Raw genomic sequence first — 19,842 nt, 5'->3', positions numbered from 1 at the left:
GATTCCCTTTCTTTTATTCCTCAGAGGCAGTGGTTTCCCAAGATTTTTCCTTGACTTTCTTCATACTCAAACACATTCTTTCTGGATAATACTATTTGTTTTTATAGTGTAAATTCTCACTTTGGTTTAACCTTGATTTTTCTTTGGGTTTCACATTTCCAGCAGCTTCCTGAGATCTCCACATGGCTGCTTGAGTGTCATGTAAGCATTTCAGAAAAACACATGCTAATTGTGAGATGTGTAAGACATTGGCCAATTTGAACATCTGGGGCTGCAACTGTAAGTAAGACAGCTGGAGAAGTAGCTTTCCAATGTTCTTTTTAAGCAGAAGACCATTTGTTTTTTCATACAAAATTCATGTCAAACCAATATTTAGGAATTCAATAAAATCAGAATGGCACTGTCTACAGAGGGAGGAAGAAGCCTAGATCCTGCCCATTTGGCCTCATCCTTAGCTACAAAAGCAGTCCTTCACGTATCTTTAGAATCTAGAACCCTATCATTTTAAAGGGCCTCCTAGTAGTTAACTATAATTCTTTAATCCTCTTTGGAATTTAATATAACACTTCAGCTATTTGTTTTCTTGTAATCTCAGTTTCAACTGAGAATTTAAATATTTAATAAACCAAGCTATAAAGTCTCAAAATTTAACATCCATTTTCCCTATTTTCTACATTCAACTGATTTATAACCATTGCTCATTCTAATGCCTAAATAACTCAGGTTTATCCCTTGTTTTCCTTTTTTACTGCCACTATCAGTTCAGTTCAGTCACTCAGTCGTGTCTGACTCTTTGCGACCCCATGAATCACAGCACGCCAGGCCTCCCTGTCCATCACCAACTCCCGGAATTCACTGAGACTCACGTCCATTGAGTCAGTGATGCCATCCAGCCATCTCATCCTCTGTCGTCCCCTTCTCCTCCTGCCCCCAATCCCTCCCAGCATCACAGTCTTTTCCAATGAGTCAACTCTTCACATGAGATGGCCAAAGTACTGGAGTTTCAGCTTTAGCATCATTCCTTCCAAAGAACACCCAGGGCTGATCTCCTTCAGAATGGACTGGTTGGATCTCCTTGCAGTCCAAGAGACTCTCAAGAGTCTTCTCCAACACCACAGTTCAAAAGCATCAATTCTTCGGCACTCAGCCTTCTTCACAGTCCAACTCTCACATCCATACATGACCACAGGAAAAACCATAGCCTTGACTAGACGAACCTTTGTTGGCAAAGTAATGTCTCTGGTTTTCAATATGCTATCTAGGTTGGTCATAGCTTTTCTTTCAAGGAGCAAGTGTCTTTTAATTTCATGGCTGCAATCACCATCTGCAGTGATTTTGGAGCCCCAAAAGATCAAGTCTGACACTGTTTCCACTGTTTCCCCATCTATTTCCCATGAAGTGATGGGACCAGATGCCATGATCTTCATTTTCTGAATGTTGAGCTTTAAGCCAACTTTTTCACTCTCCGCTTTCACTTTCATCATTTCTAAGCTACATTCAATCTTCATCTCCTATTACTTCTCTTTTCCCATACCATGACTTTTTATCTAGGTTCAGCAGACTAAGATTGTCTAAATATATTCCATACTTTCCTGACTTTCAGACTAAGTTCATGCTCAACACTCATGCTCCACACTCTGCCAAGAATGTCCTGTCCATCATTCCCTCTCTGTCTCCACTTCATTGCCTTTCAAAATTCTACTAATTTTTAAAGTCCAACTTCTCTTAGAAGCTCTTTCCAATAGATTCAAGCAAATCGTTTCCTCTCCAATCTGTTCTAATACTATTATGCTTAGGCCTCATGGTCTTTTACATTTTATAACTAGTTACTATATTGCATAATTACTTGGTATAATCAATTGGATCACGTGCTTATCTAGACCAGGATAATACCTACTCTAAATCTTTGTGCAGAACGCCTAACCCACTCAATAAATATATTTTGAGTTGAACTCAAAAGTAAAGCAGAATTATGATCTTTTAATGTGGAACCTACTGTTTAAAGATAGCAGTCATTCATAATCCCAGAAACTCTGTAGGACTGTAAACAAAAGATTAAAAACCTATGCAGTATAAGAAATAAGGAAAACAGTATCAAAAAGATTTTTCTGGCTTTACAAAGAGTAGAAAGAATACCCAACAGTAGTGATGTTGGGATTTACTGCATTAAAAAGGAATAGACTGTCTCTGAAAATTACTTAAGGGTAACAAAAATGTGTAAAATTCAAAGCTGTTAAAATTTTCATATTCATAGAGCATATATATATATATATATATAATCACCCAACTTTTAATATTTTCCTTGAGAAGCTTATAATTAATTTCATCTCTGTAAAGCCAAAGAAAACACTATACAGGAATCATCATCATCACGTGACAGTTTGTTTTATTTCCCTTTTTGTGATGGTCAATTTTATGTATCAACTTAACTGGCCAAGGGGTGCTCACCTTAAACATTATTTCTGGGAATGTATGTAAATGTGTCTCAGGATGAGATTCTCATTTGATTCAGTGGAATCAGTGCACTGCCCACCCCAGTGTGGGTGGACATCAGGCCTGAGCTTGACGTCTCATAGCTCTCTGGCCCTCTGACTGAGCTTGATTAAGGCACCACTGGCTCACCCGGTTCTCAGGCCTTGTACTCTGACCGAATTATACCACCATTTCACAGGTCTCCAGCATGCCAAAAGCAGACGGTAGACCTTTTCAGCTTGTATGATCATGTGAGCCAATTCCTCATAATAAATCTATCTATCACCTATCTATATATTTATCTATCTATCTATTATCAATCTCTCTCTATCCAGCCTAACAATTCTGTTTCTCTGGAGAACAGTGACTATATGCTTTTCCATAGACATGTTATACCTCTTAACATAATCTAGTCATGACTCCCCTTGGAGTAATAGTATAAAAATGCATCTGTGAATATTACAGAAATTAACCATACTATTTTAGTAAGTCCCCTAAAATTCACCTAAGATACAGAATCATTTGCTGCATCCACTTAGAGAAATTTAAAAACATTTTATTTATACTTATCCATTAAAGCATGCTTACTTTTCTCCCCAAATTAATGGACAGTATAAAATCTATGCAATAAATAATGTCCTAAATATAAATAAGGAGTTAAAGTAAGTTATTTTAAATATTGCATTTAATCCAATTTGTTTGAATTTTTTAAAAAATTGAGCAGAACTTGAACTCATTGCAAAAGAATAAAACAGGAAACCAAAACATGACTCAATTTTTTTTTCAGTCTAACCCCCTTTACTTCTTTAAAAAAAATTACATTTATTTATTTTTAATTGAAGGATGATTGCTCTACAATATTGTGTTGGTTTTTGCCAAACATCATTATGAATCAACCATAGGTATACCTATGTTCCCTCCCTTTTGAACCTCCCTCCTACCCCTCTAGGTTGTTACAGAACCCCAGTTTGAGTTACCTGAGTCACACAGCAAATTTCCATTGGCTATAAATTTTACATATGGTAATGTACATATTTCCATGTTATGCTCTTCATACATTCCACCCTCTCCTTCCTCCCACCACACTCATGTCCATAAGTCTGTTCTCTATGTCTGTGTCTCCCTTGCTGCTCTACAAATAGGTTAAACAGTACTGTCTTTCTAGATTCAATATATATGCATTGATATACAATATTTGTTTTTATCTTTCTGACTTACTTCACTCTGTATAATAGGCTTAGAACTAACTGAACTGTGTTCCTTTTTATGGCTGAGTAATATACCACTGTATATATGTACCACTGCTTCTTTATCCATTCATCTGTCTATGGACGTCTAGGTTGCTTCCATGTTCTAGCTACTGTAAACAGTGCTGCAATGAATACTGGGGTACATGTGTCTTTTTCAATTTTGGTTTCCTCAGGGTATATGCCTAGGAGGGGGATTAGTGGGTCAATGCAGCAATTCCATTGGTTTTATTTCTAGTTTTTTAAGGAATCTCCATACTGTTTTCCATAGTGGCTGCATCAGTTTACATTACCCCCCAACAGTGCAAGAAGGTTCCCTTTTCTCCACACCCTCTCCAGCATTTATTGTTTGTAGATTTTTTTGATGATGGCCATTCTGACTGGTGTGAGGTGATATCTCATTGTAGTTTTGATTTGCATTTCTCTAGTCTGAGCGATGTTGAGCATCTTTTCATGTGTTTACCAGCCATCTGTGTGTCGTCTTTGGAGAAATGTCTGCTTAGGTTTTTGCCCACTTTTTGATTGGGTTGTTTGTTTTTCTGGTATTAAGTTGTATGAGCTGCTTGTATATTTTGGAAATTAACCCATTGCCACAAAATGTGACTAAATTTTAAAAAAAGATTAATAAAGGAACTTATAGATTCTCAAATCCTGATAAAAAATTTGACTATCCAAAGAACTAAAAAAGATTATTGATCTAATTTCCTTACACACTTTGATTCTTACTAAGAAATTTAATTTTTGAAGATAAAACAAAACTATATTTATAATGAATTATCCTTCCATTGTATTTCATTAGCCTGAATATTCCCTTTTCATTTCAGTTCAGTTCAGTCGCTCAGTCATGTCCGATGCTTTGTGACCCCATGTTTCCTTTTAGGAACTACCAGCTACACAAAAAGGACTGTAAAAAAAAGGAGATAAAAATCTCATTCTTAAGTAATATGCGGATTTTGAAAGGTAAATTTCCAACAATCTCAATTTAATACCAAACTGTCTTTAACATTGTCACTATTTTGATACTTTATAGTTCCTAAAGTATACTATGATTTAAAAAGTAAAACTTTAATCCTGAAATATAATAAATAAAAAGTTGCATTAATTTGTAGGATGAGTTTTCTTTTTCATTTACTTTCTCTGTGTTTTCAAACTTTCAGAGATGTATTTCTCTCAAAGCTGATAACTGAAATGGTTTGGTAGTTTCTGGTAGCTGACAGCCTGTTAAAGAATAGTGAAACAGCATGTATTTGAAGTATTTCAGAAATTCATATAATAGGGCAAATATGCCCTGTTTTATAAAATATTATAGAATATAAATGCATTAATTGAATGAACAGAAGAAAAAAGTTTATGAAGTAATATATATTCTGCCAGTATTATTTTTCTTCCTTATTAGGCTGAAAGTATACTCTATGGAATTAAATGCAACTAATATATTTCAGTCTCTATGATAGACATAAAAAATGTGTACTGTAAGATATCTATGACATATTATAGAAATAGCATCTAGTACTCTATACTTATTCTAGTAGTAAATTAACTCCTATAATAAATAAGCTCTTGAAATGATTTCTAATACTAAAGTCACATAGTTTGCTCCAGAAAATGATGTTCTTAGTTGTAGTAGTTATCAGGATTTACCAGAGAAATAATGATACAAAAAAGTAGGAGGAATGAAGATGAAGATGACTATTACATTAATCATTTTTATTTAATATCGCTGTATGGAAGTTTCTGAATTACTTTTAATAAACCTTCTTTCTTTTCAAAAGAGAAAAGGAATTTGACTAGTACTAATAAAATGAGATGTGCAGAGAAATAAAGATCCAATCAAAATTCTATGTATAATTCTTCGTATATAATCTATAAGAAAAGGATATCTCTTTCTTACACCATGTAAGTTTAAACAAGTGTGTGTGTGCATGTTTAAATCGCTTCAGTCGTGTCTGACTCTGTGATGCTAGGGACTGTAGTTCAACAGGCTCCTCTGTCCACGGGGTTCTCCAGGCAAGAATACAGGAGTGGGTTGCCATATCCTCCTTCAGGGCATCTTCCTAACGCAGGGATCAAACATGTGTCTTATGTCTCCTGTGTTGGAAGACGGGTTTTCTACTACTAGCACCACCTGGGAAGCCCAAAGACGTATATAAATTAATGTCATATAGTATCATTTATTGGGGCTTCCCTGGTGGCTCAGACAATAAAGAACCCGCCCACAATGTGAGAGACTGGGGTTCCATCCTTGGGTCAGGAATATCCCATGGAGAAGGGAATGGCTACCCATACCATATTCTAGCCTGGAGAATTTCATGGACAGAGGAGCCTGGCAAGCCACAGTCCATGGGGTTGTATCATTTATCACCCAACATGGCCGATGTAAAAGCCATTATCTTTTTTTTTTTTAAGCTATTATCTTTATTCACAATTTTCTAGTATGCGCCTAGTCTTTCATCCTTCTTACTGGGTCTTTCTGATAATATATGTATATTCTGCCTCTGTATCTTTTGTTGTTGCCTAAATAAACATGCTCATTTTTCAAGGTCCAACACATATCCTACATCCTCTACAAGCCACTTAAAAAAAACAACTGAATTGACTGACTTCTCTTTTCTCTGCTTAATTGATGAGCACATTAAAATGTAAATTATTTATAAGCTAAAAGATCCTTTTAAAATGTTAAGAGGTACTTTTTCTGAGTACATACCATTCAATTGGTGGCACTGTTTCACTTAATCTATCCAACAACCCCATAAAGTTGGTATTAATATTCTAATTTTATAGATAAGGAAGTCAAGTAGATAAGGAAATCAAATCAAAGATACACAGGGATCAAGTAGTAAAAAAATTCTAAATTCAAGCCCAATGCCATTTGGTTCCAAATCCCATGAAAAAGAATACATTTCATGAAATATTCTAGTCCAGTGTGTCAATTCTTACTGACAAGCAAGATTAATGCACTACTCAAAATAACTAAATTTTACCTATCATCTCAAAGGAAATTATTTTTTAGGCTTTTAAATCAACAGTATTATTTATCAATTCTATAAAATACAGTTCATGAAAATTCACTGTAGGAGGTTTAGAGTATTTTTACCATCTATTATAAATAGTACATAAAAATAACAATGCCTTCATATGCATTCTATTATGTAAAATCTTTTAGAATATTAGGATAAAACAGAAATTAAGAACTCATTGTTTAATAATGTGATAGACTATATTCATGGATAATACCATGCTTTTCATTTTTGATTCCTCATGTTAATGAATAATGATTGCAAAAATACTCAAAATTAATATAGAAATGGTTTTATAGGCCTTTTTAAATGAAATTCCATTTTATTTATTTCTAAAAGGATTTAAAACAGCTCACAATGAAGAGTAATTATGATCTGGTAATGTATAAGACTCAAAAACAGAAATGAAATCATGTGGATCAATTTCCCCACAAAATCTCTGAATTACTTGAACATTTTTGCCAAATTAAAAGATTCATAATGTTATAAAGTAAACAATAAAATATGACATTTCAATTATGACTAATTCAAATATTAACTAATACCAAGGATTGAATAGCACCTTTCAGGTCATTAAACTTAGGGCTCTTTGTCTCAAAATATCAGTAAAATATTATGTGCTTGTCATGACAGTGACTATTTTTGTTTATAATTCTGGAGGTCAATTTTACTCTGTTCTTCCCTGCAAGATTTGGCCCAGACCATATGGCCTTCGGAGAACATATCTAGTTCATTTTACATAAACTTGGAGGATTAAAAGTCATTTCAGACTTTCCTCCCTGATCATCTGCTTAACATGCCTTCAATATGAACAAGGAATTTATGAGTCACTACATGAAAAATTTCAAGATATTATCAATTTTTAAAAATTTCTACTAGGTAATGAAAAACTCATTCATCCATCCTAATATGATACACTCCTAATCATTCTAATAGAGTTACCTTTTTCACAATTATTGTACTTGATAAGTATCCATTTTTGTAGGTAACATGCCTATAATTACTTTAAAAATACAAACCCCTATGAAAAAGTCAAATAAATTAAAAATAAATAAAACACTACACTAACTTTCATTTGACACTAAGATATTAATTTATTCACTTCCTATTTCTTCTTAGATCTCAGACACAAAAGACAATAGCTGATTGACACTATTGAAGACTAAGATATTCCCTATATTTCTTTTGGAAAAGTGTACTCCAACACAATGTTATAAGCATGAACTGAGTTAGATTTAGACTAGATTTGGACAAAACAATTTATAAGTATTGACAAAAAAATTTCATATCAATTGATTGAATCTCTACCCTTCCCCCCAGTGTTTTTACTAAAATCAGTTTAGGATGCATATAAAGAGACTTCTGAGTTCCCTTGTTATTTCATCATAATATTCTCTGAACAGCAAATTAAGCTTTCTATTCTAATCCTTATCTTAAACCCACTTGGGTTTTGGGTTTAACTACCACTTGGTAGTTTTGGGGAAATACCATAGCATTTTTCATTTCATATGTAATCAAATAATGTACTAGAGGATTAATCAATTAGCTTGTTAAAAAAATTATTAGTAATTAATGTATGTACTGAAACATGCCTAAGTATATCACATTTAATAGAGAAAATTCAGAGAAGTCTTCCAAGCACAGCAGTCAACAAGTATAATTCTTTAAGCTGTTTAAAAGGTTTACTGAAAGCCATGAGGAAAAACCTCTTCATGAATCAGTTTTTCTGTCTGTTTAAACAAACCAGACTTGTCTCAACATGACTATATATAAAAAGTCACACTGATTTACCAGATGAATGTAAAAGACTTTAAATCTACAGTCTCATGAAAGTATTTTTCAATATAATAATTTGTTATGATAAAGTAAAAATAATAAAACATCCTGTTTTCCTTATGATTGTCATTATAATTTCATGTGCAAGTTCACTAACTTAACTGGCTTGATTTAACAAAGTACCAAAACTGTAAGAGCAAAATGAATTTTTTTTCTTAGCAAACAAAAGGTTGTTTTTTGTTTCTTTAACTTTTTAAAATGATGTGATAGTCATAAGAATTAATGTAGATGTTGTAAACGAAGCACATGGTTTCAAAAACTAAGATAAGAAATACCCAAGTTCAGGATGAAAACATTTTATGGCAATCTTTCTTCCTGTAGGCAGCAATTATAATATGGTCTCACAGTATTTGATTAAATTTACCTGTCTCTGTCTGGAGAATAATGGTCATCCATGACACGGTGTCTATCCATTCGGCTAATTGTATTATAATGTCCTATAGCAGAGCGTGTCCCTCGAAGTCCCTGCTCCACATTTCGACTGAAATAGCAAGATCCATTAAATATCTTAATAAACCATAATCATATATTATACTAAAAAATAAAGTTTTTTAATAAAGACAGTAGAAAAAGACAAAAGATCACTGTAATGTCAGCCTCAAGATTTTTGCTTTGTTTTAACTAATTGCACTTCTGGCTAAATCTATAAATTTCACCTGGAGATTGACAATAAAATTAGGAGATTGCTGCTGTAACAGGTATGTGCCTGCTAAATTGCTTCAGTCCTGTCCAACTCTTTGTGACCGCATGGACTGTAGCCCTCCAGGCTCCTCTGTCCATGGGATTTTCCAAGCAAAAATATTGGAGTGGGTTGCCATTTCTTCCTCCAGGGGATCTTCCCGAGCCAGAGATGGAAGCCGGATCTCTTACCCCTCCTACATCTCCTACATCGGTAGGCAGTACCCACTAGTGCCACACAGGAAGCCATAAGAGGTCCGGCATAAAATTAAGGCAATATCAATGGGAATGAAGATAGGGATTATGAAAACTATTAATGGATGACCCCCACGTGTATGGGATAAGGCAATGGCAACTCACCCCAGTACTCTTGCCTGGAAAATCCCATGGACGGGGGAGTCTGGTGGGCTGCTGTCTACGGGGTCGCACAGAGTTGGACACAACTGAAGCGACTTAGCAGCAGCAGCAGCAGCCCAGGTGTATAGTAGTGATAATAAAATATGAAATATAGGAGGAAGTATAGATTTGTGTGGAGAAAATGAGTTCAGAATGTTGCTTATAGACAATATATTGGCCATTTTATTTTAGGGATAATAATAGTTTTTTTTTTTAATCTAAACTGATATTTTTATAACCGATCACTGACTATTTTTTTAAGCTACCATTCTTGGCCTGGGCTGTTTACTAATCTTACGGGCTTCCCTTGTAGCTCAGTTGGTAAAGAGTCTGCCTGAAATGCAGGAGACCTGGGTTCAGTTCCTGGGTTGGGAAGATCCCCTGGAGGAGGGAATGGCAACCCACTCCAGTATTCTTGCCTGGAGTATCCCATAGACAGAGGAGCCTGGCAGACTATAGTCTATGGGGTCCTAAGAGTTGGACATGACTGAGTGACTAAGCACATTCTTTTCCATGATGGAATAAACCTTCTACACAAGCTCCTGCTACTACAGGCTTTCTGTTAAGTGCAGGTGAATCTAATCTAAAATCCATGCCTATTTTCTACAGGTGTGTTCAAATATTCATTCTTTGATAAGTCAAGAATTCTTTTTTTTTTTAATGAGAAAGGGCTTAATTTACTAAAACTACAAATTTAAAATCTTATTCTCTCTTGCACTTTAAATTTCAGATTACAAATCTTTTTATTCTACTGATAAGTCTACCACATTTAAACAGTTACTTTTCAGAAGACTTTTAATAATTTTAGTCCCATTTACAAACTTACCTAAATCTTCAAATGTTTTAAACTATGTTTATGAGTTTAATATATTAACTTTTCTCTTTAATTAATTGTCTAAATAAACATTTAAGTACTTAATATCCTTATAATTAAATAAGTTAAATTTATAAATATAATAAATCTTGTTCTCTTAGACAGTCTAATGCCATGTATAAAATTAAGATGACAACCTAAAATTCTAAGTCTAAATGTCTAAAACTAACTCAATTACTCATTTAAAAAAAGTGTTCTAAGATTGTCATTCTAAGGGTTCAAATTGCCTTAAATGTTGCAAGTATATAAAATGTGAAATTATGCACATATTTCCCGTTCAGAAACATTATTTCCATGGTTCTTACTCCAATAAGCATTTCTTTAACTTAACTGGATTGATTAGAGTTTTCCTCTAAATATAAGACCTGGAATTGTAGATTTCCAAGCAATTCTTCCCACTGCTCATGCATTTCCTTTTAGTCTTCTCATGATTGTTCTTAATTGTATTGCTCCAACAAATGTTTATTCTTTCCTATTTCTTAAAATGTCAATATCATTCATGAGTACAATTAGTTGGGTCTAACTAGATCTGCTCAATATATATATGAGACTGGAATTTGTATCTTCTTTATGACTATGAACTTATAATAAAATCATATTTAAGTCATCCAAAGTTACAAAGTAGCCCATATTTTGTATTACTCTCATTATATAGGCTATTGACTAGCACATATGTTTTTCCCTAAATAACTTTTTTCTGTAAGAACCTATCTTTATAAATTTCTAATAATATTTTAAGATAAATAGGCTTATAATATCATCCTATAAAATGTTATGCTGTCTTACCTCTGTGGAGGAGGGACACTGGGTGACCAAGATCTAGTCCTTCCTATAACATCTACTCGGTGTGGAGACCCTGATGGCGAACAGTGGTTTGATGACATTACTTGTTCTGGCACTGACAATGTTGAGCTTTGAAGATCTCGACCATTGTGTCGATAATCTAAAGGTGGAAATATTAAGATTACAGTTATCCACACACTAAGATTTTTAGTATTTTGTAATTTACTGAAAAACAAAATGTTAGTGAAAGGCTTTAAATATAGTAAATGTAAAGCACAATGAATAAAGCACAATGCTAACATAAAATAATATTTTATAAACACAAATTGAGAAGGAATGACAAATATTCAAATATTTAGACAGCTACTATGCTCACTTTTTTACACAGTTAGTAATCTTCAAAAAGAATTAAGCTTATTCTAAAAACATTTTCATCTCTTCATTGACCAGAAGAGCTTCAAATAGTTCTCAACAACTATAAATATTTAGAATAATTAACCTGACAAAAAGTTCCTACTTTGTATAGTGCATGCATGTTCAGTTGCTTAACTTGTGTCCAACTCTTTGCAACCCCATGAACTATAGCCCACCAGGCTCCTCTATCTATGGGATTTTCCAGGCCAGAATAGTAAAGTTGGCTCAGTTGGTAAAGAATCTGTAATGCAGGAGACCCAGGTTCAATCCCTGGTTCGGGAAGATACCCAGGAGAAGGAAATGGCAATCCACTCCAGTATTCTTGCCTAGAGAATTCATGGACAGAGGAGCCGGGCAGGCTACAGTCCATGGGACTGCAAAGAGTCGGACATGACTGTGTGACTAACTTTTACTTTCAGGCAAGAATACTGGAGTGGGTGGCCATGCCTTCCTTCAGGTGATCTTCCCAAACCAGGGATCAAACCTGAGTCTCCTGTGCCTTCTGCATGGGCCAAGTTGGTTCTTTACCCACTGAGCAACCTGGGAAGCCCAATTTCTATAGTCTATATAGATATTTCTTTAAGAAATAAACAATATTAGAAAGCATTCTGAAAATCACTTGAAGTAAACATTTAAACTTTGATTCCAAGTATTTGAAGTTATCTCAAAAATTACACTTGATTTCAAAATAGCAACACAGAGGATATTATACAGCAGTATTTTTTTTCCCTCAATGAATTATTGAATGAATCACCATATAGCAAAAAAGTTAATAATACTGAGACAAGAAACAATGATGTTTTATGGTGGTAAACAATAACGAGCCCAGGATAAACACTTTGTATTGTGTAGGCCTGCTAAATAATATTCTGCAATAGCAAAGATTATTCCAGAAAGTAGTAACCCAAATAATGAATGATTCCTGAAAAATTTTTTTTCAAAAGATATATTCTTTAATAAAATGGAAAAAAAATAACAATCTTTTTTTGTCATCCTGGAAGTAGAAAATAAAAGAACTGAGATATGCCCCAAATGATATCAAGACAAAGAGCTTTAATGACCTGAAGAAAAATATTTGGGTAAAAAATCTGATGTGGCTAGATATTTAATAAAGAGAAGAAGTTGAAAAGTCAATTAATAAATGAATAGAATACAAGTAGGGGAAAATGCTAACAATCTCCAAGCAAGGTATCATGAGAAATATGACTTTATTAAGATTCAATTCACAAATGATAAAACATGAAAAATATTTTTGTAGTCTTAGTGAATTAATATATTATTCACCTTAGTGCAAAAAATAAAGGCTAAAAGGATTGTATTGAGTTTTTTAAATGCAGTACACTGAAAGCAAGCAAACTGACTCATACTCTATCAAAATTTGTCCAAAAAAAATTATCAGTCACTGATGCAATTGTAGCACATCTTATGTACAACAGAACATAAATATTTTGTTCATGATAAAATTGGCTATGCTTATGAAATTTGCTAGGCTAATTAACCTTTAAGCAGATGAGAATCAAACATTTTTATAATAGAGTATATTACATTTAAAAACATTTCCAAAATTTATTAAAAATAGCTACTTAGCTAAATTATTAAATCATCAGACAAATTTCTAGCCATAAGTGAGGCAACATTTTAAAACTACAATATCACAATTTCAAAATGCAGCTGTACCTGATACTTAACAACAATGTACAAAATTTTTAAAAAGTGCATTCAAATATTTGATACATGTGGCTGTTTGTGATTGTAAAAAATTTTTTCCACATTGTTAGTGAAATACAAAGAAGCTTTAGTTATACAGTAACTTCTCAAACTTAGAATGAAATCCTTATTATTTACTAATTTAAAAATAGAAAATTGGTAAGTACTTATGAGACATCTTTCAGTAAGAATATTCAATCGAACAATCCATACAGGCATTCCAGCAACTGGAATCATTCAGTTTAAACTGCCGTAAGGCTGTTTTGGGGGTGGGAGATAAACAGGATAGTTCTTTGTAACTCATTATATTTATCTGTCTATCTATTTACATGTTCATTGGTAAATAATGATTATACTTCCTTCTTATTACTATAAAATTCTTACCTGATACTACACCAATTCCATCATCACAGTCATAATCAGAGACCTCACTATCACTTATTCTCTTTGATCCTATGAAGCAAACAAGAGCAATAATTAAAATCGCTGATCATTTAAGGAAAAGAAAAATCCTCACCAACCTAAAAAGTGAATGAAAGGATTTTGAGGAGAACACTTGAGAATAAAAAACAAGAAGAAAAGTCATCATAAACTCACAAACCCTCATTTTCACATATATTTCATTATGTGAGGATATTATTTTTAAAAGTGTAAGATAAAGTTCCTAAAAGGATTAAAGTTTGAAATACTATTAAACATTAAATAATATGTTAGTGATTTCATGCTAATTGATAAAAATCTATTAAACGAAAAGCCAAGTCAAAAATAGCTCAATCAGTTTTAGATGCTTTTAGACAAATGCACTTAAATCTAGGCAAATTTCTAAATACAAACAATGTTATAGTCAAAGACATTCATGTGTCTTTTTCTAATATGCATGACTAATGAATTAAATATACCCAATTCTTTATTTTTCACGTTTATGGAGAGGAAGAATAATTTAAGACATCTTAAACATCCTTCCTTTACTATTATTTTAGTTGTTTCTCTGTTGCTTTAAGAAAGATATGAGAAATAAATCATCCACAAACTAACTTATGCATTGTGAACTGTGTTATATTTTCTAAGAAACAACCTAAGACAGAATAATAATAATTATTATATATCAATAGTCTTGCGTGTGTTTTCCTTACAAATCTGTAACAAAACTTTAAAAGTTAATCATGCTATGGCAAAAATCACATTAAACTGAATTAAGGAGAGTTTGATTGACTAAATGGCTAAAGCAGATTGCCCTTGCACTTAACTATGACATATATCACATATACAAATAAAAACATTATAATTTTGTAATCTTTTCTGAGAATCTTTTACTAAAGCACTTCTTTTTTTTTCTTGGTATCAGAAAATATTTAATGACAAATGAAGACAGTGTTTCTATGTCAAGAGGACTTGTTTTGTCTGTCTACTTACACAACACGTTACTCATTACATAGACGAAACTCTTATCAGAAAATAAATGCTTTCCTGTAAGGTTTATAAAACACTGAAAGCTCATGTTGTGTAAAATAGCAATAATTAAACTGTTCAGTCACTGATGCAATTCCTTTCAAGGAATGTCTTCCAACATCTGCAACTGCCTCCTAGAAATATGCTCTCTCTATATTTTGCTTGTTTGTTGTAATCCCTGCCCTCTTGGGAGAGGAAGAGTCTTTTTTTTTTTGATAGGAACGGCAGTTCTTGTTTTTCTCCTTTTAATGGTTAGGTAGAAAATACCTATCTTTTTTGGTCATGTGGTCCCACTGAATTAACTTACCACTATTTTCCTTACAAATCCATATGTCATAATGTTTTAGACACAATTGAATCTGAGGCTCTTATTGTTGCTTTGTCGCTAAGACATGTCCGATTCTTTTGTGACCCCATGGACTGTAGCCCGCTAGGCTCCTCTTTCCATGGGACTTCCCAGGCAAGAACACTGGAGTGTGTTGCCATGTCCTTCTACAGAGGGTCTTATAGCACTGGGTAATATGGAAACCACAGTTATCTGACAACATCTCAACAGAATGGTCACAAAAGGAGTTATAGAATCAAGACAGACATTGTAAATAAACTTACGAGAAAGGAAGGATAACACAGATGAGGCTTTGGAGGAGAGAGTTAAGAATTGCTCAGCTGGTAGTAAGATTTCACCTTGTAAATGATCAAGGAAAAAGCAATGATTATTTTAATGCTACTGGTTCAGCATACAGCATAAAGATTACATGATTTTTGTCTTGGTCAAGGATCAGATCTGCCTCTGATGTAAGATAAGAATGACACCAACATAAGAATGAAGCTCATTTTATTAGCCTTTGTGTGTTGTCCTGTGTGTGTGAGACAGTGGGGGTAGGAGTCGGAGGTAGGGCATACACGTGGCTTGTAAATGCTACTTCCTCTCAACTCTTGATCACTTTCCTGAAGGAAGTCTTGATTTATTTTGATATTAGTCCTACAGAAGTTAAATATATTGCAGTTATGTTCTCTCTATGTGGATCTTGTCTTTTCATATTCTGATGAATTCAAGTACTTAAGTTTAATGGCACTGAATATATCAATCTTTTCTCCTAAAACTGTTTTCAGGGTCTCCTTTAAGAAATTTTCTGAGCTTATATACAAGTACAGAGATACTCTTATTTCCTTCTGAAAGTTTAAAAATGTTGCTTTGTGCATTTATATCCTTGTCCATCTTGAAATGAGTTTGTGAATGACAGGAGATATGGATGCAAATTCACTTTTTCAATATGGATAACACATATCTCAGCATTGTTTATTTAATCATCCTCTTTCCACAATGATCTGAAATGTTACTTCTTCTGTTATAAATAAATGTATTCTATCTGCTAGGACTTGTTTGGTTCTCTACTTGTTTTCCTTGTACAAGCTGATTATCTATAAACCAATAACTCACTGTCTTTGTTATTACAATATTATATATTGAAATGCAAATAATTCTCCTAATTATTCATATCTTTGATCTTTCTCCTTCACTCTTTGCTCTTCCATTTAAATTTTAGATTCAGGTTATCAAACTGCACAACAAACATTCTATTGGGATTTTGACTTGATAAATACATTAAATTGAAACATCAATCAGGGAGAAATGACACATTTTACAGCATTGTTTTACAAGCTATGAATATGGCATTCTCTTCATTCAAGTTGCCTTTAGGATCTCTCTGAAAATTTTTAACTTTGGTCATTCAAATTTTCCTTTTTTGTTGGATTTATCCTTTGTATCTTATCATTTCTATTGATTTTAGAAATACTGTTAAAATGATGTTTTCTAACCTAATTGCTCATAAACAGAAATGCAGTTTTATTGTAAAAGAATGATAATCAGCCAACTCGTTAAAGTCTCTTTTTTCCTTGTAGTACTAGCGCACTAACCATGCGTGCATGCTCAGCGGCTGAGTCATGTCCGACTCTGTGACCACATGGACTGTAGCCCACCAGGCTCCTCTGTCCATGAGGTTTTTCCAGCAAGAATACTAGAGTAGGTTGCCATTTCCTCCTCCAGGGGATCTTTCCAACCCATGGGTCGAACACACATCTCCTGCATGGGCAGGCAGATTCTTTACCACTGAGCCAACCTCAGATATCCCTCCCCCCTTATTTTTAATGGTTTTGTTAGTATTTTCTTATGGAGACAATCTTTCTTTCCAGTCCTAAAGCCTTTTCCCTTTTTCTTGTCTTTCTATGCTAGTAAGTTCAATACTGGAAAGAAAAAGAACTTTTACATTTCTTTCTAATTCTGATTTTAAATAGAATTTTTCTAATATTTCTCCATTAAAAGTGATATCTGCTGAATTTACATCCTATCAGATTGAGGAAAATCTTGTAAGTTCAGTGATATTTCATAAACGATTTTCAATTTTTATTTACAATTGATTCTGGCCCATTTCCTTCCTTGTACTAACCTTTCAGCTTAAAATCAAAGTTACACTAGCCCAACTAAATATAGAAAACTAGTCCTATTTTAATCTCTGGGAGATTAATCTGTAGATTAAAAAATTCTCTTCTTTGAAATTTTGATAGAACTTATCTATAAAATTACCATTCCTTTGTGGGAATATTTTAAATTACTAATTCCATTTTGTAGTAGATGTAGAATGATGTATTAATTCAAGGTGTAGTAAATCATATATTTTAAAAGAATTTCTTCACTTTAAGTTTTCAAACTGTTTGCTACAACATTTCTAATTTTATTTTTTAATGTATTTTCTGATATATCAATCATATTATCATTTGAATACTAACTGTACCTTCTTTTTAATCTGCCATAAATTTCATCAGAGGTTTATTTTGTAATTCACTTAAAGAATTAAATTTTGGGCTTCATAATCCTAACTAGAAATTTGTTTCTTGTTTTATTGATTTTTGCTCTTACTTTAAGGCCTTCTTTCCTTGGATTTTTATGACAGAGGACAAGATGGTTGGATGGCATCACTGACTTGATGAACATGAGTTTGAGCAAGCTGCAGAAGTTGGTAATGGACAGGGAAGCCTGATGTGCTGCAGTCCATGTGGTTGCAAAGAGTCGGACAAGACTGAGCAACTGAACTGAACTGATTCTTTTTCCTAAAAAACTGGATGAGTACATTATAATTATCAAGCTTTGAATACTTTGTTAATGTAAGCATTCCCCTGAGTACTTCTTTGCATCACACAAATATTTGTATGTAAATATGCATTAAATTTTCTTCATGGGTCTAGAAGATATTTCCGTATTAGATTAAATTTAAGACACTATTGACTGATTTATCCATGGCAGATGCAGATATAACAGATTTTGAAAAAAATGTTCTTTATAGTATGTGTCTATTTTTAAAATTTATCAAGGGTATGGGTATAATATATCTCTTTCTTTAAAAATTGACATAGTTGATTAGCCTAAATCATATCAATTCTTTGAAATCTGTCAAAAAATGAATTATTGAATAGTATATTAATAATTCTTTAAAATGTTTCTTGTATATAAGAGCGGAATATGAATTCGTTAAATGTTAGGTTCAGAGTTCTTTAACCATGAGATAAATTTGTTAATTCCGTGGTTTATTTTGTATTGTCCCTAAATTTTTGTTTCCTTGACCAATAAATGGTTGAGAGAGAATTATACTGCACTTTCTTTTAATGGTTGTAAATTTGTTGATTTTTCTCTCTAGCTCTAATTAATGGTTACTGAAGCTGTTTCATTTATATATGCAAGTTTTAATTATTTTAATAGACATAAGAAGTTTAACCTCCATTATGACAAAATGTCTCAGGAAACTAGTAAGAAGGAAACTTCTTGAAACTGATAAGAGGTGTTTACAAAAAACCTGCAGCTAACATAACCCTTAATTATTAAATACAGAACGCCTTCCCCCTACAAGAAAGAACAAGCCAGTGATGTCCACTACAATCCCCTTCAATTCAATATTGTACTAGTAAAATACAAGGGAAATAAATGAAAGGCATACAGACTAGAAAGCAAGATGTAACATGATCATGTAAATTAAAAATCTTAAGGAAACTATAAAAAAGTTATTAAGACTGATGAATCAATGAATTTAGCAAAACTCTAGGATACATAGTCAACGTACAAAAATGAACAATGAAAAATTAGAAACTTGTTTTCAAAACCACTATCATTTACAAAAATATCCAAACACATGAAATATTTAGGAATACATTTAACATGAAATGTATAAAGCACATATGGCCCACCACAGCACACGGCTGAATTAGTTTCATATTGCTGCTATAACACAGTACCGAACGCTGTGAAGTTCCAAACAACAGAAATTTATTGTCTCACAGTTCTGGAGGGTAGAAGTCCAAAATCAGGGTGTTAGCAGGGCCGTGCTTATTCTGATGTGCTCAGTCTCTTCCTAGGGAGGAATACTTCCTGTTTCTTCTGGCTTCTTGTGTTCGCCCAAGCTTTGGCATTCTTTCACTTGTAGCTCCATCACTCCAGTCACACGGTCATTTTCTCCCTGAATGTCTTCAGATTGTCTTCCTCTGTGCATGTCTGTCTCCATGTCCAAATTTCCCCTTTTTATAGGGTCACCAACTGTATTTGATTAGGGTTTGCCCTTGTGGCCTCAGGAAAACTTGATTACCTCTGTAAAGACTCTATTTCCCCATAAAGTCACAGCTGAAGGTACTGGTTAGGACTTTTAAGAACATATTTGGGGAACACAATTCAGCTCATAACAACTACTGAAAATTAAAGAAAATTTAAATAAATGGAGAGATTTTTCTGCAAAGTTGGAAACCAGAAGTTGTTAGAGTAACATTCTAAGCGGGCTAAAAGAAAACAAAAATCATTCTCGAATTTTATATAAAGCGAATCTTTCCACCAGGAATGAATAAACAAAAATACATGCAGAGAATCAAAGCCTGTTTCCAGTTCTTCATTGAAAGAACTTCTTAAAACATGTGTACCTAAAAATAG

General features: G+C 33.3%; 1 protein-coding gene across 18 annotated transcripts in view; it reads right to left on the bottom strand.

Moving 5' to 3' along the window:
• The window catches only part of RIMS2 (regulating synaptic membrane exocytosis 2), a 539,581-nt gene that overhangs the window by 158,176 nt on the left and 361,563 nt on the right, over positions 1 to 19,842 (bottom strand). For all 18 annotated transcript variants that reach the window (XM_006053914.4, XM_006053915.4, XM_025265138.3 and 15 more), the window contains 3 exons: positions 13,809 to 13,877; positions 11,307 to 11,463; positions 8,937 to 9,053 (listed from right to left, as the gene is read on the bottom strand). In XM_006053914.4, coding sequence (XP_006053976.2) covers positions 8,937 to 9,053; positions 11,307 to 11,463; positions 13,809 to 13,877 — 343 coding nt within the window. The remainder of the gene's footprint in view (positions 1 to 8,936; positions 9,054 to 11,306; positions 11,464 to 13,808; positions 13,878 to 19,842) is intronic.

This window comes from Bubalus bubalis, chromosome 15 (assembly GCF_019923935.1).
Source record: "Bubalus bubalis isolate 160015118507 breed Murrah chromosome 15, NDDB_SH_1, whole genome shotgun sequence".
NCBI classification, from domain to species: domain Eukaryota; kingdom Metazoa; phylum Chordata; class Mammalia; order Artiodactyla; family Bovidae; genus Bubalus; species Bubalus bubalis.
This window is presented reverse-complemented; position numbering and strand designations above follow the sequence as displayed.